The 24,908-nt window shown below is 36.2% G+C and overlaps 1 protein-coding gene across 12 annotated transcripts in view; it reads right to left on the bottom strand.

The window, feature by feature from the left end:
• NTNG1 (netrin G1) overlaps positions 1–24,908 on the bottom strand; it is a 160,590-nt gene that overhangs the window by 27,125 nt on the left and 108,557 nt on the right. For 5 of the 12 annotated variants that reach the window (XM_064515810.1, XM_064515809.1, XM_064515817.1 and 2 more), the window contains exons 5-6: positions 22,124–22,150; positions 16,992–17,078 (exon numbers count right to left, since the gene is read on the bottom strand). In XM_064515810.1, the coding sequence (XP_064371880.1) occupies positions 16,992–17,078; positions 22,124–22,150 (114 nt within the window). Of the gene's footprint in view, positions 1–4,555; positions 4,786–10,130; positions 10,191–12,161; positions 12,228–16,991; positions 17,079–22,123; positions 22,151–24,908 lie in introns of those variants that run through there. The other 7 variants (XM_064515814.1, XM_064515820.1, XM_064515812.1 and 4 more) reach the window with 6 other exon arrangements.

Genomic DNA, 24,908 nt, shown 5'->3' on the forward strand with positions numbered 1-24,908 from the left:
TTTTAACTGAAGGGCCATATCTTATTTGTATGTAGACCAACGTAGACCCAGAGTAACTCCACTGTCAACTGAGACCACAGACACACTTATGTTTTGGCAACTTCTCTGATCTCTGCTGCTGTTGAAGGCAAAAGATACAAATCAATTCCTGAATCTGGGCAACCTGCTGGGAGTCTGGTTTTATATGTCTTTAAAACAGTGTTACTTTGATGACTATCTTTGGCAGTTGTTCTCTAGCGTTATGCGAAGCTCAATAGTATTGTAAATAATAAAATGGAGTTGAACTGGGAAGTGAAATATTCAAAAATCCAATGGAAAAACTGCAACAGGAAAAATGTTACCAGAAACACATTTGTCATCTGTTGTTGCAGTGTTTATTAACTATAAATTACAGATGACACATGGGACATTTGGCACGCCAAGGAAGAATAGTTACCTTTGGCAAACATAGTTCCACAATAACAATCCAGTCAATTAGCTAACAACATTCATTAATGGAGCTGAGTAGTGAAATGCCAAAAATACTGTGCAAGACTGAGCATGATTGTGCCTCAGTGAGCATCATCTCAAAAGCTGGCAATTCTGATGTTAATCAGATGTATGCAACCTTTATGTAAACAGGCACAGAACTGAGATAGCTACTGAATGCAGGGAGTCAGATTTGTTTAAAGAGTATTTATAGAACACCTTGAAAGACAAAAAACCTTGGCATTACATTAGAAACAAAGGCCCCAATTCTCATGCATTAAAAACAGCTTTGGGGAATGTTAATGCAGTTACAATGATTTAAATGAGTGTTTATGAAAGGAAAGTAAGGCCTATGATATTGAATGCTATCGACACATGACGTGTAGTCCGCAGAAGGAGAAGCTGACCCAGGGTCAGTGAAAGCATTCCCGCTGAACTCTGTCACGCGGGTATGTTAGAAGGACCAGGTTTGTGCTTTGCTATTTCCGGTGTCTGCTTTCCCTTAAATAAAACTTGAAGCTAAGCCCTTTTACGCAAGTGGTAGATCAACTCAGAAGACAGTACTAGGCCCAGCAACATTTGGTAACTGAATCTAGCCTCCATCTTTCCCAATACACAGTTGATACCACAGATATATAACCTGGAGAGGTCCACAGAGCATCCACCTCAAAGGCCAGTACAATACCACAGGTTGTGAAACACTTCCCAATGCCTGCTGCGTACTGCAGATATTAGAAAGATCAAAAGCCTCAATTCCAGTGTGTCACAGGGAGACACTGGGTATCATCAATGTCCTTGCAACAACAGGGCATTAAATAGCACTCCCAGCCCATCCCAGCAAGAAGGCCACACACCAGGTTTTGAGGAGGGGAAAAATAGTCTTTGCTCATCTGAACTGAGAAGGAAATTTCTTCCTGACCTCAATCTGAGGACTGCTTAAACGGTGGGAAGATGACAGTAGTAGTCATCTGTTCACTGTGATTCACTATATTAATTTGATGCTGCCAACAAAATACATTGGAAATAAGTAAAAGGAAGGTAGGGAAAAGTGGTCTGCAGCTTGCAGGCTTGCTGTTTGTCAGTCTGGGTTGACAGTGGCTGCAGGATAAACCTCAAGCTTCACTTAACACATGTACCAATAGAGTTTCTAAGGCTCTCACAGGTGTTAAATGAAGCTGAAGTGACTGCAAGGTTGGCTTTGTTACAGGTGTGAGATAATATTTACCATTTAAGTATTTATTTCAAAAGGCAAAGAAAACAATTTATTACTCTGGGTCTACTTGGTCATATCCATGCTATCAATGCTTGCAAGTGTATTCACTGAAATAAAGCATTATTAGGACTTTGTCAAGACATTACAAAAATAAAAATCCCTTCAAGTTCTGTTAAACTTTTTTCCACTGTAAGCATGTCAAGTTAATTCTTTTTTACTTTAAATTACATTGATTTTTACAATTGCCCATATGAGGTAATTTTGCAGTTAATTGACAAATCCAGAAATTGTTAATATTTCATTTTAGGAAATAAAATTAATTTATTTTGTATCTAAAGAAATTAAAGGCATAATAAATTTAGATTTAAGTCCACTGTGTAATGTGGTTGCGTTTGATCCTCCAGTAAAAACCTTCTCGGTATTTCAGTTCTGTACAACTTTGTCACTTTTAAAAATGAAACATTTTACATTTTCTCCATTTAGCTTAACATTGGCTAAGATTCACATATTTGTTATCTGTATACTTACCACATATATTTATTAAAACTAAGTGATGTTGCTAAATCAGAGCCAGAACCCTGTTAGCTGCCATTAAACTAGCTTATCCAAACATTTCTGATTTTTCTAAATATATGGCTGGAGAGGAAAGATTTAACTTAGAAAAGTGAGACTTTCATATGGGAATAGGACTTGCATATGTCACTGGAAATCTGCTTATTAAATGTTCATGCCAACATTCCACTCCTGTAGTTAAAACCCCAAACTGCTCTTAAACTCAGAGAAAAGAAAAATGAGCATTTCCAATAGAGCAAGACTCTTTGTGCTTGACCCAGAAAGATGGCAAATCATCAGCTCTCTCAGAGTTGAGAATACTCAACATTTTGCAGGATTAAATCTTAGGAGCCCCAGTTCAGAAAAGCCCTTTAAACACAGATCTCTGTTTCCAGGAAAGTATTTAAATATCTGCTTCACTCCACTGACTTTAAACCTGAAGCAGTACGAAAGTCTACCTGAGTTGATGAATAGGCTAGGAGTCATAGATTTTGTATGCTGTATGATGACTATGATCCTGAAAACTGTCCTAGTCCAACAAGAATATTATTTATTTACTACAAGTTACCTAACTTATGGCAAAACAGGTTTTGAGCCTATAGTCATTTCACATGGGCCAGTTCTCCTGGTAGCCCATGAGAATTCTGCCTGCATTAAGGTAGGAAGGGCTGCAAATATATCACGTCGCTTTCTGGAAGAAGCTTTCTTTTAAATGAAAGGTTTTTTACTTTATTTCTGCAGAGTCTGGGCAATTCTGAACTGCACAACTGTTTATTTTACTATGAAATTCTAAATATATCACTTGCAAATTAATTTAAAAGGTACTTATTTTTGATTCCTGGTTTATTATCTTCCTTGCTTCACTGACAAAGCTACAGATGCTGTCTTAGCATTTCAGTGTACATGGGATGACAATTTTCTGAATGAGCTGATGAAAAATCCCAAATAGGGTAATTTAGTGTCATTTTCATTAGGCCTGTTTAGACAGTTTAAATTATACAAGCCTGATGTCATACCAATGATGTCCCTCATCTACATCAAGCAAATATGAGGGACAGTGCTTTTTTTCAAGAACATTTGATTGGGTTAATCCCCTCAGCAGAGTCATACAAAAATCATGACTTGCCTACTAAAGTTCATATTAGCTCATCCTAATTAATGTCAGAGGAGATCATGCATTTTTGAATGCGTTGCCAAGCAAAGTTAAAAGAAGGACACATGAAATGCAGTGCGTGGATGGATCTGGGTGTTTATCATGAGGTAAAATGTAAATCTGACAGGCTGCAGACTGAAACAAATAATTGCAATCCAAATAGTTTCTGGCTTGACTCTTAGCAATGGATTATAAAGAATATTAAAATATAACTTATTTGCCCATAGTCTATTTCTGTGTGAAAATCTTATACCCACATTTTTTTTCTTCTTGGAAAATGAAAAATAGAAAATCACAGTAGAAATTCAGAATGGGTTCCACTGACGCTTTTGTCTATAAGCAATATTATGTAGTGCAATAGTCCAGCTCTGTTTGTTGCTAGAACAGTGCCTTTTGTGGCTATTTGTTAACTTCTAGCCAGTGAATGAAGCTTCCCTTAATGACTGTGTTCGGTCTTCATCTAGCGTGTCCTAACTTTCTTTCTCTACATAATGTCTACATTATATAGAGTGCTACAGTGATGTGAGCATGATGCATATTCTTCTAGTGTGACAAAAATCCTACATTTTTTCTAGTATGCTATTTTTATTATGTACTGACATTTTCTTTAATTCTGCATTTTGGATATTTATATCAGGTGCTAGGTTTTAAGCACTGTTTTCACCTAGGAATCCTATTTCTAAATTGACATAATGTCAAACTGATTTGACAAGTTCTACTCCTAACTGCAAGGGCATAATTTCAGTTGTTCCTCTGAGCAGGGAGTTAACGCAGCATGTACAGCACTGTGTCTGGGAGTAGGATTTGCTGCAAAACGTTTGTATACATGCAGCTGCTGACTTTTGTAGGTCTCTGCGTAAGTATTCAAGGGCCTGTACAAATAACTGCAAAAGTTAGTCTGGGGACAAGGATTTATGACTCAGTCCTTCAGTTTTACACACATGCAGTTCCAGAGTGGCACCTCCCTGCAGACAGATCAGCTTCTCAGGGGCTTCCCGGGCACGTCCTCCCAGGACTGTTAGCTAGGGAGCTTCACTGCTTACATGGACTCGAAACACCTCCTTGGGGCTGCAGGGCCAACTGAGACAGCTAGATTAAAGTCTACACAGATATTCTTATCCATTGAAAAAGCTCATTCTGGCTCAGCTGGCAGATAAGCAGCAGTGGTCCCTAGCAGCCGCCAGTCACTGAAAAGGCATAGAAGAAAAGCCGCAGTTATCCCGGGACTGACCTATGCACACATTTTCATCGTCCAGCTCTGCAGAGGCATTTCTGAAGTAGCCCAGCCTGCATAACTCACAGTGCTGACCTCTAGTGTTGTGCTTACAGCTCACGCAAATGACCGTATTGAGCAGCTCGATGTAACTGCACCGGTTGGAGTGGCCGAAGCATTCACAGTCTTTCAAGGAAGAACAGAAATGTATACAAAATGTATACAGCAGCAGAGTAATAGCACATTACATGCTTAGTAAAAATGAATCATGAATAGAAGTATGAATGAATGGCACAGACATGTTAATCAATGTAACATGGACAACAGCAGATGTTTATCTGCAATGGAGGTGAGCGCTGTTGCAGGCAGGTTAGAGCGACCCGACAACCACAGCATGGTGCTGGAGGTTGGCTGCAGCTGGCAGATCTGATGGAACTGAAGCATTTGCAGTTGTAAACCTTCAAGGGTACGGGAGGCTCGGTTTCTGCTGATACAAATGCACAGCTTTTTGCACATTTGAGGTGGGTAAAAATCAAGACACAGGCAAAAGTTCCTCTCATTGAAAATACTAAATACAGTGGACAAAACTGTCAAACTTGAGCATATTTAAATCCACAACTATATACAAAATAAAAAGCTTTGTTTTGGCAAAAGTGCTGAGTATTCACAACTACTGCTAAACTCAGGGGGTACTGTAAGTGGTAGGCACCTGTGGGAACCAAACTGTCTTAAGACCAAACAGCCTCAAGTTTGACAATTCTGGCCAGCACTTTCTAAAACAATTAAGAGAGAAGAAAAGGAAGGAACAGAGCTGTTATTGAAGTGCCACTTCTACTATAGTTCTGAGGCAAGTATAACCCATTTTTATATGGAGATGAAAAAGCAACTAGGCCAGAAAAGATCTTGAAAAGTCTGAAATGTGTATTGAATAGAAAGCATGTTTACTGTAGCCATCTGAAACGCAGGCTGCATGACAGCCACTTTTTAAGAAACCTTTTGTTAGACATAAAATGCTAGTGCTTCTTATAATTTTTTTAATCACAAATGTGTGGCTTTATACAAGCAGAAATTAGAAAATTATATCATAATGCAAGGCACTGCTATGACTTGTGTAGAAAGCTTGTGCAAGTCCAATAACTCATCTCTGAGATTATGAGCCCAGAATGAATGCAGGAAAGGTCATTAGGATGATCAGAGCAGTGGAGAGCCTATTTAAAAAGTGAAGACTTAGGATAATTTGGTTTGTTTAGTCTACAAAACCAAAATCTGCAAGGTGATATAACTGTGGGATATAAATAGGTCAAGAAGATAGCCTTTTGCCTTCCTAGGTGAGGATCTGAGCTAAAGGATAACACTAGCACCAGAACAAACGGGTGTTAAATGGCCATTGAGAAATTTCAGCTGGAAATGAGGAGATGGTATCTAGCCATTAGGGCACTGAGGTTCTGGAACACACTTCCAATTTGTCCCAAAAACATTGGGGCTTTAAAGATGCAGTTTGATAAACTGGTGAAAGAGATTATGATATGTTTCTCACAGTAATGGAATAGAGGGTGCAGTGACTGGGGAGGGCTTCCAGGGATGGGTCTTGAAGTTAACTTAGCCTCTTATTAGGTAAAGCTGTACAAGAGCGTGTAAAATGCATCCACAAATGTGACAGGGGCCAAGTACACTGTGCTGCCTTTCCTGCGGTACTCTGCTGATGGCACTCTGGGGTGCCAAATGAGCCCCCTGACTGTTGGCTTGGGGCTTCAGATGTAGTATTTGTGCCTGTTCATAAAGTAATACCAGCACATGTTTGAGTATATTATGCACAACTAATACATATGTATATATTTTTGCTGTTGTCTGACAGACAGTATCTTTTCTGGTACTGTACAGTTTTTAGCACAACATGCATTCCAATCTTGAGAGCTGCCTTTCTGCTGCCAGAAAACCTTAATTCAATTTACGTATACACACTCAGTTTACACAGATACTTCTCCAGTGTTATACAGCTAAAACAATGTTTCACGCGAGCCTGATAATTTTGACTCCTATATCTGCTGGAGTTCAGTACAACATATATAAGATGCAATGATTCTTGATTGATCACATCTGTGGACCATCTCTAAGCATCTTAATTCAGTTTCTCAATTGAAAAAAAATGCAATACTTGTAGCTACAAAATATAACTATAAAATAAAGTGATAATTAACTGGCATGCATTCGCAGAGGCAATTTATTTTAGTAAACTATTACTTCTGTCGCTAACTTGGTTTTAGTTAGTTTTGACTCTTAATGATGTAACTAGACTTTGTCAGATCTAGGTGTATCAGACACAATTCAGAAAAAAAGTGTTAATGTATCTCTTATCTTGTAACTGGTCAATAAGATCCAGCACCTCAGCCCGCTGCTTGGCAGCTCTCCTCCACTAGTATATCCATTTTGCTCGAGTGAGAACTGCCTGCGTGGGGCAGAAGCATCACGTCTAAAAGTGGAAACTAGTGCAGGCAAACAGGAGTCACAGTGAAAATTGTTACAATGCTGTTTTAATGTGCTTTATTTATAAACTAAGACTGGTTGGTGATAAGCAATCTGATCCTTCTGAATCTCAGATTCAGAAGCGACTTTCTCTTAGTCTGACAAAGGTCCTGTCTGCAGCTACCATTACACAATTTGTCTTGATGGGAAGAAAATACTGTACCGATATGTTCTTCAGACTTGCAGCTACCCATAATCATACTGCAGGTAAATTTAGAGGAAATAATTTATCTTGCTTTTCCAAGCAGTAACAGGCAGCAGAATAACATTGTATTTTTATGTTACAAAAATATGTAGACTATAAAGAAGTGACAGTATATCAGACTATGCTACATCATCTTGTGTGTTTAAAATAGCAGAAAGAAATTGAGACCATTCTGTGAATGAATAACTGCATTACATGCACTCTGAAATTGTGATATGACCTTCAATGCTACTACAACACATCATTAGCAGTTACAAAAGCATGAGAAGCAAAGCTGCGCATAAAGTAATTCACTACTATAACAGGGCTTGCTCCAAGCTGTGATTTGGACTAAGCATCTAATAATTAAAAAGTCAGCTTGATGTACACAAATATAATTGAACATATGCAGAAGGACTACACTGGTTCAGATGTGGCTCATCGATAGATATTAAAGGTAAACAATGAGACCGGTTCTTATACTTGGTTGCCTTCATATGGGTACTACTTTTTTGTGCTGTGTGAAAAAAATGCCCTTTTTTCTTAAAGTTGACTTATGCTAAGATTTAAGAAAGATGCTGAACTCTTGGTCTTCAGACTGGTAAATGCGACATGGCATAGGAACCCCTCCCCCCCCCCCCAGTAAATCAGGAACAGTCAAACAGCTGATTAAAGATAGCAATGGTGCAAAGGAAAAGGCTTGTAACTAATGTTGCTTTGTTATTAAATCAAAATTTTGCTAATACGGTAATATGAACTTATTTTGCCCGTTGCTATTGGCTTAATCAGTGAATAATTTTTACATTCCTCTTGCTTTATAAAAGTGGTTTATATAACAAAAGCTATGGAAAGGGCCTTCATATGAACGAAATGCAAGAAGTATTTTCTGTGCTGTTTACATGAAGTGTTACCCTAAACCAGTCAAACCTAACATGTTGAATTGCTTTCAGCATTGCAGCTGGGAATCTAATACTTGTCAATACTGTATGGACTTCCTAGCTGATCATGTGATTCACCCTGACCAGCACAAAACCCCCAGAAAGCCTGCTAATCAGAATTGTCAGAAGCACAGCTTAAGTTTTTCAGACACATGGCTCTGGCTAGCAGCCCAACCACTTTCAATCATTGGTAAATCACTGAAAGAGATGGGGGGAAAAGTGGCAAAAGTCAGACTGCAAATGGTTTAAGGACAACAAAATGACAAGAGCTTGCAGTGCTGGAAAATGCTGCTTTCAGTTCTGAGTACCACATGTCAGAAAAGACGTGGATAAACTGGAGACAGTTTTTAAGCTGAATAACAATAAGTGGTAAATGGTTTGGAAAATAAAACCTCAGAGGAAAGATAAAGATAGCCAGGTATGTTTAATGTGAAGAATAAAGGGAGAAGCAATAGCCAGGTTAGACTTGATAGCTATCTCTGAGTGATTCAGGAGCTCCAGGAACTTGCACAAGGATTGACTGTAGGAGCTTTTAAAGGTGATTTCCAATGCAATGATTGTATTGCAACAACCCTGGTTCTGTTGCAGAAAGTAAAACAAAACTACACATTGAAGGATACTCATAGAAAGGTTGCTCATTTAATTATTTTGTTTGCTCTGTAAATTGAATGCTCTTTTTCCATTAAAATGCTACACATTTATACTTTCAAAAGGATGTACTTTTGTGCTGTGGGGACTAGGTTCAGCTCAAGCTTCAGCTGGGACCAATAGAACGGTCACATGAAATGATGGTAGATGCACATGGAAGGGAAACATTATTTTTAAATTAAGACATTCCATAGGTAATGCATGAGACAGCTATTCACTGTCATTTTCTAATTAAAAGCACAAAAAGTATTTCAAGAAAAGTGTATTCAAAAATAAAGGGCTTTTTTTTCCCATTTTCTGACAACTCTGTGTTCCTCTTCTATACACTAACAAAAGACAAACAAAGGAGATTTTCATCATAACCTTAGAAATAACCTGCTTTGTAACAAACAGTATGGCTCATTATCACAATCTCATCAAATGGGTCAAACTGAGTTCAAATATTTGTTAATATCCCTGTTCCTTAGTAACATGTATTTCATGAATAATGAGATATTCACAATAGCTACAGAAAGACGAAACATTTTATACATAATCTTCACAGATAAATTGATGAGGAAAAAACAATGAGAAGTTTTCAGCGTGAGAGAGAGCGTTCAGACTATGAATGATAGATGTGCAAATGAAACAGGTTGCCTGTAAGTCACTGATAGAATATTGGCATCCTTCATTATGCCCATATAATTCCATTATTTTGATAAAACACTGAAGCATCCGTTCAAAATGTAATGCCTACATTTGGAATTTGCACACTATTACAAGAAAAAGAAGATGTAAGACACACTTACAATCCATTAAAGGATGTAACTATATATACCCTCCATGGCATTTACAGATAATTCTTGAGGATACGGGCAATTGATGTTTTACATGTTGTTTGCCCTCAACTAATCTGCTTGTTTCCTCTTTTACAATTTATGCGTATTAGTGAGGAAAACAAGTCTCTAGCAAACGTTTGCTTTCTAGGCAACAATCTGAATGGTCATTTTTATATTTAATTCCTTTAAAAACAAATGCCATGTTACTTTATATGCCAGCAGCGATTATCTAGGAAGCATATTTACTATTTTTTTTGTATGGCTTATGTTTGTGTGACTTAATGCTTCTGTTGTTGTCAATGAACACGCCTCACCAGTAAGCTGATAGGTACACTTCACAGCTATTCCAGATTCATACAGTGCAATGTTTTCACAACACATAACACTATGAAATCACTGTATGAATCCAAGAATTCCTACCTCTCTTGTGGTTTGCAACTTGAACAGAAGAAACAGTTGACATAGCTAATTTGGGAGCAACTGGATAGGTAATAAAATGAACAATACATTAGAAATGGTATCAAATAGGAACAAATCAAAAGCTTAAAATAAAATTCTTTATTTACTGACTTTTTAAATAGCTTCAATAATGATTCCTGTTTTGTACAGTGAGGGAGATAATTAGAGGAAAATGGGTTATACGCTATCAACTATTGAGTCGGTGGAGCTGAAGTATCCAAGAAAAGAAAGGGAAAGTTATTCACAACTGCACACTTGGGCAGCTTTGGGTTAGAGGCTATTTGAAGATCCTTCACAATCTATGACCAATGATTGGTCCAATGACTGATATAGTAACCACAGCAGTATGCAAAGGGTTTTATTAAATTTACATATGTATTTTTTCTGGCCTAATGGCATAAAATAAGCAACAATAAAATAATACTAGCTATAGGTAGATTTCTAATAATTATCTTCTTCATATGCTATACCTGCCTCAAGTATTTATTCTACAATAAATGTCTAACAATGTAATAACATGCTGCAAATGTGTAATCTGAATAGAAATGCTTTTAAGTTTTTGTGTTTTGTGCTCCCTAACAAAATGTCAAAACTAAATTAACTAAAGTTGTCTCTCTCTTTTGGGAAAAAACACTGCATAATCTTGTACTGTTTGAGATACTTTGTGCAATGAAGTTGAGTCTTAGATCCCAAACAGTATTATTTGTTAAACTATGAAATCCATTAGAAATGCTAAGTGCCATTTCATTGGAGTTGTTTTGATTTTAAATTCCTGTGAATAATGTAGGCTAATCCTTACAGAGAGCAGAGATCAGTCTGTATTTTTTTGTTTGTTTAAAGAACACATGGAAGAGCTTGGAAAATATAATATGGGTTAAACGAAATCCATTAGAATGCTCAGTATCATTTCATCAAGGATATTTAATTTAAAATGTACGTGAATAAGGCAAGCTAGTGTGCTTTGCTAATCCTTATGGAGAGCAGAAGAGCAGTAATCAATTAGTATATTTTTTTGGAACATATAGAAACTTGCAAATATAACCTTAGGTTTTATATGCATGTGCGCCTATGTCTCAATTTGGTCATTGTAAACAATGGCTAAAACATGCGGTCCTTCCCAAGTAGCTCCCCAACAGATTGCTAACACATTTTGCTCAGTTTAGTAGCTATTTTCTAGATCATCTTTTCATTCATTTCCTTCTCCATCTGTATTTATTTTAGCGTAAAAAGGGCATCCTTTCAGTAGTCACAGCAAGCTATAGGCCAGACTTCCGCAAGGATTTCTGGGAGGGAATGGTTGCTGGGGTAGTAAATAAGGAGTTCAAAAGGACTTTTTTAATGAACAACCATTTTGAAATGTGCAATACAGATGAATACAACATCAAATAACAGAACATTTTACTTGTAGTCTATTAGTCACCTTAAGTCAACCTGCCCCTTTCAATGATAATCATCATGCCACAGTCTGTCAATAATTTTTTGTGTGGCACTTGAATTCCAGAAAAGTATGAGTCTGTCCTGTAGAGAACTTGCTTATGTCGTGCACGGAATGCACACGGGGAAATACCACTCAGTTCACTTAGAAAAACAAAGTGGAAGCAAGACATTAAGAAATGGGTTTGATATAGGCAATGGAAATATTTCTCACTCAAAAATCTTGAAACTTACTCATAATGCAGACTGTGCTGTCTGTACAAGTCCAAAATTCTCTAGGGACTTCAATTCAACTTAACGTATATCAGTCCTTTTAACTTTTGTGTCTACTTTTCCAGACTTTTTGCAGCGAGGCTGTGCAAAATCTGTGTGTTGGAAGAATCCCTTTTCAGGTAAGATTTGTTTCATGGTAATTCTCAATAGATATTTTCTGGCAAAATAGCGTAACTTAGCACCAAAATAAAAATTAGTTGGATGTTATTATTTTTATCATCTTGTGGGACTCTTTGAAAGCAATTTCAGTAATTTGAGACCACTAGGAATTTTATAGCATCCTACCTTGATTTGGTTTAGAAACCTCAAGGGAAGAAATATTCGGCCAAATCCTATCAAACTTTGGAGGATCTGCATGCATCAGGAAAAATCAGGATTTGTTATTTACATCTGTGATATTGTTCTAAACAGGCAAGCATATGGACAAAGACACAGATTACAAACATCTGTTACTGGACTAGTCCATGTCGCACTTGAACAGTACATAACTTCACACCGAACAAGAAAACAAGCAATTGATGATTCCCAAAACACTGAATGGACATAAAATACTGTGCGTAACAGTTTATCTTCCATGGTTTAAAACATCAATTTTGTTGAGAAGAAGATATCCTAGACCAATATATATGGTTCTAACACTAGTAACAAATCAGGAACCTTTTATTCATGTTTTTATGTTAATCTGCTCTGTAGAGATAAAGTGACAATATCCAGACAAATACAAATTTCTTACCAAAGACACACATCTTACCGTAATATCCTCTTTCAGGGAGTTTTGACTGAATTATTATTCTGCTATCAGAAAAAAATATATTTACCAGTGGAGTGAACCTTTTCTTCTGCTCTCAAACTGTGTTGTATCTGTTTTCTACCACCTCTATTGATATATTACACAGCTTGATTTTTTTTTGAAGAAACAGAATGTCTACATTTCCTAAAGCCCCTAATGTGTCACCTACATGTAGAAGCATTTTTTCTTTTCTGCAGAAGAAGTCATGTCTCTTTAGAGTTTCTTTTCCTTTGGGCAATGTATCCTGGGGGCAGGGTAGTGGGGAGTGACTTCCCTTAGCAGAAATGGTGATGGGCGTTGGAACTGAGAGTAGGAAAGGGTATGAGAAGAAGGAAAGAAAACTTTTCTTTGGGCCCTGCTCTGGGAAATAAATAATATTATATTCTACTTTTTTCTGTCATGATCTTCTCCCTGTTCATTGGCAGCTTCCATCTGCCTTGCCTTTAACATCAGATTTGGACCACGTTTTTATCATCTTCTGTGAGTAGCAGTTGCTTCCTTTACTCTGAGCTGAAGAGAATGTTCCTTAATTGTTATATTGGCCTATATAGCAATGATATTTCTGGGGAGTGAGATGCTCCTTAATTTCTACACATAAGGAACTCAGTTGGGTAGCTAAGTAGACTGCAGTTGTCTGCAGATGTAACTTGGCTGGCATCAAGAGTCTAGGCTGGCAGGTCTTTTTGAAGAAGGTCCATTTCACTGTTATAACAGACAGTCTTAGCAGAAGACCTCCAGGGATGCTAAGAAAAAAAGACTGGGGCTTCAAACATCTGATATGGAAGGAAGGAAGACATGATCCTTTCCCTAGTATCTTCTTACCCTTTTGTGAAGGATGAATAGAAATTGGCTGGGTGGGGTTGGATGTCCCCAAGGTCCTCCCACACAGAGAGGAACAATTCAAGGAAAGAATGATGATCTGGACTTTGTCATTTATTGCTAGGTAGTCTTCTGCAATTGAATAAGTTGAGTTCTGATCTAACTACATGATAGTCCTTGCATTTTTGTGCTTTTTCCTTATGAGCCAAGAAATAGGAAGCCAAAAAAAAAAAAAAAAAAAAAAAAAAGGATAAATTTGGTAGACTCTCAAACAGTGTATGTTTTGATTAGAAATAACCTGCCTCAACTGATCAGATCCACCAATTCACACACATAGGAAGTGCATAGTCAAAGTGTGCAACAAAAGGTATCTAAAAGCCAAACTTACTGAGGGAGAATGCTAGACCTAGCACACTATGTGAGACTAATTCCATGCACCTCAGAGATCCCCTTCCTTTTCCTCCTGAAACACTGACTGACGAGTTATGGCAAAGGAGCTTCAAACACACAAAGGAGTAGTTGCACAAGGGCAACTGCTTACTTGCACAATGAATTCACTGGTAAAGTTTTGGGATCACTTAGGCTTGACCTAAAGGTGTTAAAGGGACCACATATCAGAGAATACATATACAAATCATGAATGAAAAAGGAAAAACAATCTTTACTGATTACATTGCCCTGCTGTCCCTTGAGCCTTTTTGTCTTTAGCCACAGTGCAATATCACAGTTCTTACAGAAAACCTACTACATTTCAGAATATTCTTTTCTTGAATACTGTGTGGCATACTTAGTCCCCAAAATTCACAAGCATAATGGGCATCTTTAATTGAAATGGCCTAGGTATTAGCAGAAGTAAAAGTAAGTGTTGCAGCTTTTTAATGCTTTAGGACTAATCCTCTGAAATATCTGTCATTTAATAAACTGTGGTCCTATACCATAATCTGTAAGCAAATAAACTATAATAGATAGGCTATAATCAGATAAATTCTTATTTTGATAATGATTTCCTCAAGTAAACTCTTATCCAAATGAAATTACTACTTGTGTGACAGAAAATGTGTTACATATTTCTTAGAAATTCTATAAATGCTATAGATCTGTGCTTATTTTAGCAAATTTACTTAAAATGAGGATTATGACTTGCTCTAAAAAAAGACCCCTAAAACTTCCCTGAGCCTTTAGATTAGATTAGATTGATCTGAGTTTGTTAATGGGCATCCAAGACAATGAAGAGCATATTTATTGTGCCTGAAAGCTACCAGTTAAGTGTTATTGGATTCAGATAAATATAGCCATCTTAGAAGGGACTTCTGGAGGTTATCTGGTCCACCCCCTGCTCATAGCAGGGTCAACTTCAAAGTTAAATCAGGTTGTGCAGGGTCATATCCAGCTGAGACCAGCTGACATCTTCAGTATCTCTGGGCTGCTTGGTAATGCAGTTAATGTTCTAGGAGACTTATTTTTTTCTGTATTTCTTGTACTTCTTGAACATTTTTGAGTCTCTTAATCATTGGACGATGGTTTTTTTTCCTTATATCCTTACTCATGGAATGTATTGTCTCCAAGATTATAGGTTTCCCAATAAAAACCTTTCTTTTTATCTTTGAAATTTTCCTTTTCTTTTTCTTTGTGGAGATGACTTTAAATGCCTTATCTGAAAAGATATGTGAGACTTCCAAGTCAATGAATGTTGACTGTCATTCCCACAAGTATATTGGAGCAAATGAGTCATCCTTCGAGCAGACATCAGTAAGACTCATTTAGCAGCTAGTTATTCTTTTATAGCAACTTGTGAAAATATTTCTAGTCCTCAGTGATTATCACTAAAGGTTTTATCTTTAGAGAAACTGACTAGGCAAACTAAGCTTTTCTGGAACAGGTCCATGTATGGACACTCTGTTCTGTAACAAAAATAATTCTATTCCAGAATAATTAATTAATGGTGGACTAGGTGTTCTAAAATATACACTGGATCAATCCACAAAGGATACTACTCTACTGTAATATATTCTATGGTAGTTATTCTGGGTAGGCAAGGTTAAAAAAATTGTGAAAGTGTGTCAAAAAGTACATTTTTAGTGTATTTAAAAAAATAAAGAATTTTAAGAGTACAGGTATGTAAGATATATGACTCAGCAGAAAATCAGATAATACATCTCAAACTTGTGTTGGAAATTTCTTCATTCTTAGTTAATATTGTTCCAAATCTAATTATTGGCAGAAAATACCTTTTATAAATACCTTATGTTCACAAAGCAAGGAGAAACTGATTGCATGATCTTTATTAGGTGTATAATAATTTCTTTTCTTTTCTTTTCTTTTTTTTTACCAATGCCTTTTTTGGATATATAATATCAGAATTACCTACAATATTAAATGAAAATATATGTCCGCTGGAATTGCAGTCTCCATTGTGTGCTACATCCTGGTTTCAAAGTGGGGATATAACTGAACTGAACTGGTATTTTCAGCCCAATTCCAACCAGACAGTTGCACATGAAAAAAACTGTCATGATGTTGGTGGAAATTAATCACCACTTTGTTGGTTTCTCACTCCAGCTAAGCACTGAGCTGGCGGGAAGATTAACATGTATTCCCAGCGAGAGGCGCTCTCCTTGCATGGGGAAGAGTGCTGCGGATGGAGTGCATGAAGGCTACGCTACTGCCTGCAGCGTGTGCACTCTCGGGCAGACTAGAATATTGTCATCTCCTAAGCTGTTTAAGCTGACATCTTCCACAAACAATGCATTTGCTGAAAAATGCTACTAATAAATCAGTAAGTCTTGAGTAATGCTCACTCTAATAATAGATGGGGAACACTTGCGGTGAGTACTATCATTATTTTTTTACATTATAATAACAACAAGGAATTCTAGCCAGGGACTCTGTTCAAGAAGTTCTTAACTTTCCTACAACTTTTATTTAAAACACAGAAAAGTATTTTAAAAAATGTAAAAAGTAATTTTCATCTTTCTCATAGAAATCCAAGTTTCTAGTCATAGAAGACTGGCCTTCCCATTGCCTATTTAGACCATGAGTAATTGAGAGTTAAGAATTTTTTCTTCCAAAAAATGTAGGAATCCGCTCTGCTGAGCGTAATACAGTCACACATAGGACACAGTTTTTAAGTGTTACGATCAGACAAACAATTAGAAATGATTAAATATAGTTCTCAGATCAGTGGCAGATTTAATAACTGCTGAAATAATTGGGTGTATTTATATCAAACGACATTTTATCAGTTTTTGCAAAGATCAGACTCCTGTTGTTACAGCATTTCTATCTCATTAGATCTGTTTCAAGTCATGACAATCTACCTCATGTAAATTTAATTTTTAGCACTTTCACAACACTGCAAAATCTAGCTCATCAAAAGAAGGGAAGAAATGTTGAAAGAGTTAAAAAATAAAAAAAATCTCTCCCCATTTAATTTATAGAGTTTTAAAAAAAGAACAGGGACAATGTTAGTCAATTTTTTTTGGTGTGCAATTTAGGAAGTTTCATACCTGTTCCTTTGAAGAAAGGAGAATTCTGCATAAATGTGAAGATGTGGTTGTTTAATGGCAGCTCCTCAGCCATAACAGCTTTTACAACTGTTGGAAGAATTTAAATGGAATTAGTCCTTTGTTTTTTCCGGTTGTTTTCTTAGAGTAGAAGAAAGCAATCTATTTAGATGTGTTTTTAAAAAAATGCAATGATCTAGCTCTGGAAATTTTTTAGGTATCAGAAAAAATCCACTGATTTTAATAAGTGTGTTGACTAGTTCTTCTCAATTTACCAAGGTTTGAAGCACTATTCTTCAATTATAAGTATTTCCAGTAAAGTAATTACAAAAATGTACAGTGAATTCAGTCTTGAGGAAGGAAATATTTTAGGTACTTTCTAATGGAAAAACAAATTATTCTCTTGACAGTTTTTTCTTTTATTGGTTCAGCTTTTTCCTTCAAAGACATTGAAATTTGCTACTTAGTGGGTTGACTAGGGTTATCAAACTGTAATGCACAGCTGATGAAGAAAACTAAATAAAGACCTGATTCAGAAATCAGAATGTTGATTTGGAGATCTCATTCTTCCGTTATAGTTTAATCAGTAAACTGATTACATGTCTAAGGGATAGAAGAAAAAAAAAAAAAAGGAAAAGGAGGGAAGAAAATATATAGAAGTGCATAGAAAATACTTCTCTTTCAGTAATTTCTCTGCAAGTTTTAAAGATACCAGATTTTTAAAAACCTTCAAGGATCAGATCTGCTCTCTATAAACTTTTCTGAGCAACTGTAGCTAAACTTGGATATTGCAAATGCAATGTGTTTTGCACAGCTACCATGGTGCATACTGAAGTACTACCTTATTTTCTATAGTGGTCTATCACTTCATTGTTCATTAACAGTTAAAACAAAGATAGCTGGGATAACTGAGTAATTTCCCATACATTACAGTAAATGAAAAAAGCACCGAAAAGATAATTTGACAGATACACTTGTTTTCATACTAACTGGATATGAAGAAGGTAAGTCTTGGGATGAAAAATGAGAAACAATACTAAACTGCCACTGGCCATGTCTACTAAACTGGTGAGAATGGCTCTTCCTATCTGGTAAAATTGGTGGATCTGGCAAAAACCAAACTAAACAAAACCAAAGGCTTCTGTGAGCCCCAGCTCAATAACCTCTCAGTGTTTTCTTCAGAAATGTTGGTAGTTTGTGACCGTTCGCTACAGATCACTCCACAAAGAGCAGACTTCTGTTCAGTGCTGGGGGTCAGCTAAATTTGCATTGCTGACTGAACTTCAGGAAGGTTATTCATGGGTGAAGTCCTAGTTATACAGAAGGAAAATAGCTTTGTTACGAATCCTGCCAGGTAAATAAACAACTCACAATTTTCTTTTATTTGGAATGTTAATTTTTCTTTCAGATCTGGAGTTCAAATGAATGCATTGTACCACATAGCCTATCAGTATTTTCTTTCAGATAGTGATTTTTTAATATCATAGAAGATTTAATTGTTAAAGTAAAATTAAAATGAAAAAACTTAGAGGGTTTGGAAATACTAAAGCAAAGGAAGGAAAACAGATACTGTTACTTTCTTGATATTATAATCAGTTACTCATATAAGGTGATTGTCCTGGACAAGGTGACTGATTAACAGTATTATTTATTCACAAGTCAGATTTGGACAAAACTGAATTAAAATCAGAATATATTGCTACTATTTCCAAAATAATATATACACACAATCTGAAGACATTATTTAAATGTTTTGAAGGAGAAAAACAACTTAATGGTCTCTTAATAATACAGCTCTCTCTGTAAAACTTGACCTTAAATAATAATAGAGAAGAAACAATATACAACCTAGTTATGAATGTTTACCTCCTACTGACATGTGTGGGCGTTACATATATACTCTGGTTCTCAGTTCAGCACTGTAATGGCTTTGAACTTGCAACTGTAAAGTTAATGAGAGAACATCTCGAGTGCTGCTAGAGTGCAAAGTCAGGTCCAAAATACTTCCAGTGATATTAAAAAAAAAACCTGGAGACTTTATTATTTTTTTTCAAAACCTTTGGAGAGATATATTTACCACATGAAAAATTCTACAACAAACATGTAAAACAAATAAAATTTCACTCATCCTGACACTATTGCCATTCCTGAAAAATACCTACCAGATCTTTCAAGGTTAAGAAACCAATCAAATAAAAAAAAAAAAAAGCCCATTCAATCTTTTTTACTTTTGTGTCTTGCATTCATTATCATTTCAAAAAAAAAGTTCTCTTAATTTGAAATTGACTATAAAGAAGAACAAAAACATCCAGAACAAAGCAGAAAATACCATTTGATTATCTTGATTGCATCTCGCACTTGGTTGTACGGTCTGTCTCTAAACTCTGACTCATCTGCCACCAGCAGGCTTTAAGGTGATAATCACCCACACAGAGCTATTTGCACATCATGTCAATCCTATCCCATGTCTAATTATACCCTTTATAACTAACTGTTTAGCATAATTAGTGGAATTATGCTTTACAGGAATAAAGATAGAAGCTATAGGTTAGGAGATTAAAGCTTTTCGAAGGCATACATGAACAAACTAGTAACTGTGGTATTTGGTCACAATAATGAACATTTTGATGCATTGGCCTACATAAAATTGTACAATGATTATTTATAGCAAGTAAAATAATGTAGCTTGCAGAATATTTACATATTGTATGTAGACATTGCTGATCATAAAAGCTTAAAAATTATGAAATGGTTTTGGGACTCATTAATTGCTAACACTCTCACCAGTATTTTTCCAGACATGGCTGAAAAATGCTGAAAGGACCAGCACTGGAGTCAAGAATGCTGGAAATGATCAGAGAACCTATTATTCAACTGATAGACAACAGCAGGTACAAATGACCTTAATGGGAAAGCTCTGATTTAATTATTTTTCTAGATGATCAGAAAGGATGTTTACTTAATGACCGCTGTTTCTTTGTGTTCAGTCTTTATGATGTGCTGCTTTAATACAAGATCCTTTGAGGTTAAAAAAAAAAAAAAAGAGAGAGAGAGCAACACAGAGTGACACATATATGTGCACACCGGTAAATATATTTTATTTTTCATTGGACATGTTTGATTTTTGTTTTGAAAGTGTTAAATGAATGTCTGTTTGAAGTGTAATCTTCTTTGTATGCTGGCAGGTTAGTGTTCACTTCCCTTCCCCCCCCCCATATATGCTAGGAAAACCTTGTAGCACACAAAAGCCAATACCCCCAAGTCAGTGTTTGCTGCCAGGGAAAAGAAAACCCAAACTGCCTCTCCTGTGAATGACCTCCTGTCCCCAGATAGGGAAAAAAATCTACTGATATGAACACAAACATTGTATTAGCATAGACGAAAGAAGAAATCATGCAGAATCCATTAAAGCAGCCATGACTAATTCACCTTGTTTGTTTTTTTTTGTATTAATTGTAATTCTGCTAAATTCTCTGAGGGACCAGGATAAATCTATGGGTTCTATCATTGTTTAATGATAATTCTGCTATTTCTGTCCTATAGAAAAGATGTTCAGAACATTGCGCAAGTGGAGCTATTTTTCCCCGAGCTATTTTTAAGAAAAAACAACTGAAAAAGCCAAAGAAAGTAGTCAGTATTTACTTGTGCTCATGAAGAGAGGCTCATTCTTCATCCTTTCCATGTAGGCAAAGAAATTTGTTGAATTCTACCACATATTATTCCAACACATTTATAGCAGATTTAAAATAATGCATAGACTTCAAGTAACTCTCGTGTTTAAGATGTTAAACAGAATTGTCTCCATTTTTAATAGATAAACAGTGCTAATCACTCCAGTGTAAAATTCAAAGAGGTCAACAATGCATCCTTTCAGGTCACCATTGTTTAAAAGATAATTGAGTTTCCCTATTAAGTTTTCAAAGGCCAACATCTGCTGATGCTCAGAAATGGTGGATGTGGTTGTATGGAGTGTAAAGTGAAAACACAACCATATAGTCCATGCAGCACAGTACTAAGAAACTATAGCACAACCAAACTCCAAAGAGCTATTTTCCCATTTATCCCATTTCTGTTATTAGTGGCAGGAGTACTCCCGATAACATTGACAACAATGGCATAAACTGTGTATCTTACTGTCTTTTATTTAGTTCATCTTTTCATTATAAAATAGGTGTGTAAACACAAGGTTTTGAAAGTAGCATATCACTACACATTTGCAGTTGTGCATATGTCAAAGCAGATACTAAAGCAGCAAAGTTACATTATTAAAATTGAAGGCTTTCATTTGCAAGTTATTGTCATTGATGCTGTTTCACTATTTAAAGCTGCAAAACAGATGCCATGGCAGTCAGCTGGTAACACTACTCTCATTTACAAGGAGGCTAGTTTTGATGGCATTTAACTTGCTGTCTAGAGTTTACAAATCAGTGCCTATTCATGAGCTTAAGTAACCTGAGCTGGTTTATAAATTGAGAGACCTGACCATGCATCATAAGAAGCAAGGCAGTTTTATCCAAATTATTATGGATTATATGGAGCTGGATATTAGGTATGGCAAATCATATTTTACCACTGTGATATTTTATCATTGTGATAGTCCTGCTTTGTGCGGAACTTCCAACAGATTCCAACAAATATGCTACATTATTGGCTGAAAAATGAAAAATATTTTTATAAGTTCTTGCATTTGCTCTTTGAATTTACACACCCATGCATACACACGTTTACACACAAACACACACACACACACACACACACACACACACGAAAACTAATGATTCTATACTTATCCATTATTAGCAAACACTTTTTTGGGAAAATATACTTGACAAATATTTTCTGTGAAACTGTGTCTTAATTCTCTGTATAACACTCAGTTTTATAACATGCAGCTTTCATTTGCTGATCAAAAGAGATCAGGAAATTTGTGCTGGAATTTTGTACAGTCATGAGCGACCTTCTCTCTGATCACATAATATAGTTACATTTTAACGTAACAGAGGAAAGCCAATACATAACCTGTTTACTGTAAAGCACATTTCAGAGAAACATTGTCTACAACAGAAATGGATGTTGGGAAAATAGATCCAAGAAGTTGAATGACAATGCAAAACAATACTCTTTTTATTACTTACTACCAATACTGGAAATACTGGGTATACCTGTAGAGAAAGAAAGCAAAAAATGTATTGTTAGCTGTTTGCTGTAGTTGGCTGAGGTATTAAATCTAAGAGACTGGAAACAATTTTCTCCTAATTTTCAGAATGTTATATCAATAAATAGTTAAACCCAAGCAACTACCAATACATATCCAGACCTTTCTAAATGTAGAGCCTTTACATTCTTTAATATGAGACTGCAGGGACCACTAAAATGTATTGACAGATGGGTATTTCTGGGACCTATACCAACTCTCTGAACTTCATGAATTTGTTCAGAACAGTTTTGTATTTGAACTAACCAGTCATTAGGTTTAATGCTCTGGATAAAAATATGAGTCATGCATGTATTATGCAGATCTAGGAAAATAATTTAACCAAGGGATAGATGCACTGCTAGCTGCTTTGGCCAGCTGCTTAAATCAGTTGATACCTTCTGTTGCATTAACTGTATATAGCTATTAATTTTTTCCCTCTTTTACCTGATGGTTATCTAAATTAAGATATGGAAAAGAAATGTAATTGAGCAAAATGATCTAATGCATTAGGCCACTCACATTGATTAAACCTCTTATTGATTTTTTTGCTTCCACTTCCATCCCTATGTTGAATTAATGTAAGGAAAGCATTCCAGAGGCAGGTGAGATTTCCAGAAGGGGTGGGTCTGCGGAGGATTAAAGCTCCTCTGTCAAATTAGCAATGCAGGATCCCATGTTGCATGATGCAGTCCCACATTTAGCTTGTAGTTTTGATTACCCCTGAAGACTGTGTGGCAGAGAAATATGGTCGTGAAATCTTTTCTGAAATTTCATTTTCTTTAGATAAAATGGCAGCATGAATGGCACTATTGCTAGTCTCCTGGGTTAGAGCCACAAATTGCAGATCAGTATTTAAAACCTGGATATTTGCATCCTCTCAGTTAAATACAGTTTGCCTTTTATAAGTTTTATTGACTCTTGATGGCTTGCATTTTACTGCAGAAATCTGTCTATTTCTCCATTAAACATCTGCTATACTTCTTTCAAAATCTTTCTTGAAGTTCTTTCTTACTCAGAGATGGTATGGACCTCATTCTGCAATTAAACAAGCTGAGGATAAATGATATTCACTGTAAGCAAGGTTGTAGAGTCAAGCTGGGAATGTTCCTAAATTGTGTTATGGCTAAGACAATGCTGAAATAATTGCATCTGCAGAATGGGGACCACAAACAGATCTTTTGTGTTTCACCACATCCATCCTGGGGCACATGTAAAACCAGCTAGCTGGTTTTATATCCCATATGGAACCCGTGGTCTGGCAGAGCACCAAGGACTGCGTTGGAGACAGCACCTGCCAGTAACTGAGTTCCATACTCAGGTGTTGTTTGTAAAATTAATTATTTTTTATTTCTGCTGAGATTAACAAGTATTTTCCAAAATTTTAGAATCATGCAATAAGTATTAAAAGTGAAATAAAAACATCATCATAATGCTATTATCTTTGTAGAAACAATAGGAAGTTTGAATTCCACTACTATAATTTTCAGTTGGAAGACATTACTGTAAGAAAACTCCTATCCCCTTGCCTTAAATGTCAAAAAAGCAATCAATTTTAAAATGATTTTCCCAAAAGTTTCAATAGCAACTTATTTACATTTTTGCAAGTCATGTAGCTGTTTTAAATTAGTAGGATTCATTTTCCTTTAAACACTCATGGAAAGTGCACAGATATTGGATAAAATACAGATACTGTATTCTCACACTCACACTGCCTCTGTGAAATGGTATTTGTATTTCCTTTGGGTATTCTCCCCTCCCTGTGCTTCAGCTCTCCTTCTTCCACATGCACATTCAAATATCCTCTCCTTCCCCTCCAGAACGAGCTGCAGCAAAGGGAGAGGTTTTCCTGTCTTTCTCTTTTTACAGTATTTCAAAAATCTCAATGAATTCATAGTGATAAATGCTTCCTGGGAAGAGAATAATGAAAACAAGACACCAGCTTGCCTGAAGGGCTCTGCATTAACCTTGCTAGGTTGTCTTCAGGCTCTGTTTGAAAAACTCTTTTGCTATTTCCATGCAGAATATCTGTGATCTTCTTTAATCAGCTTGATTTTTGGAATACCTGGTTTCCCTATGTGTTATGACTGGTCTTGATAGTGCACTACTTCATAAGGAGTGTGAAAATGGCATCTCTAAGTTTGTCTAGAAAAGAGATGGTTATGTAGGGCCATGAAACAGGATCTATTAATACTCTGTAAAATATAAAGTGCACATATGATGGGAAAATTATTCTTAGCAAGAGGTTTTTGTGTGAACTCTGAAGTTACATATTGAGACTAGTTCTTGAATTCAGCGGAGCTGTATCTAGTGTAAGTCCTTAGGTAATAAGGCACGGGAGGTTTGATTCGCCCTTTCTGTTTCTGTAAATGTAGGGGCTTGACTTTATGGTTCCTCCAGTAGCACCCACTGTCAGCAGGACTAATATGTTGCTGTGCAACCCAGAAGAGAGGTCGTAGAGTCCTCCCACTAGTGCAGTCCCTTCGGGTAGGAACTGATGGAGAAACTGTTATGTAAAATGAATCATTTCCAGTTGGCTTTCTAATGAGATTTGTGAGGACTTTGCATCAGTGACATGATGTAAATAAGTTATAGAAAGAGGTGAAGAATCAGGCTCTCTGCTTCCCTCAATGCACAACTTTCACTCTTCATCTAGATGTAAAAAGTAAGTAAACCCAACTAACTGATCAGTTCTTAAACCAAAGACAATGTTTAGTCTGAATTCT

Source organism: Dromaius novaehollandiae, chromosome 8 (genome assembly GCF_036370855.1).
Source record: "Dromaius novaehollandiae isolate bDroNov1 chromosome 8, bDroNov1.hap1, whole genome shotgun sequence".
Taxonomy (NCBI): domain Eukaryota; kingdom Metazoa; phylum Chordata; class Aves; order Casuariiformes; family Dromaiidae; genus Dromaius; species Dromaius novaehollandiae.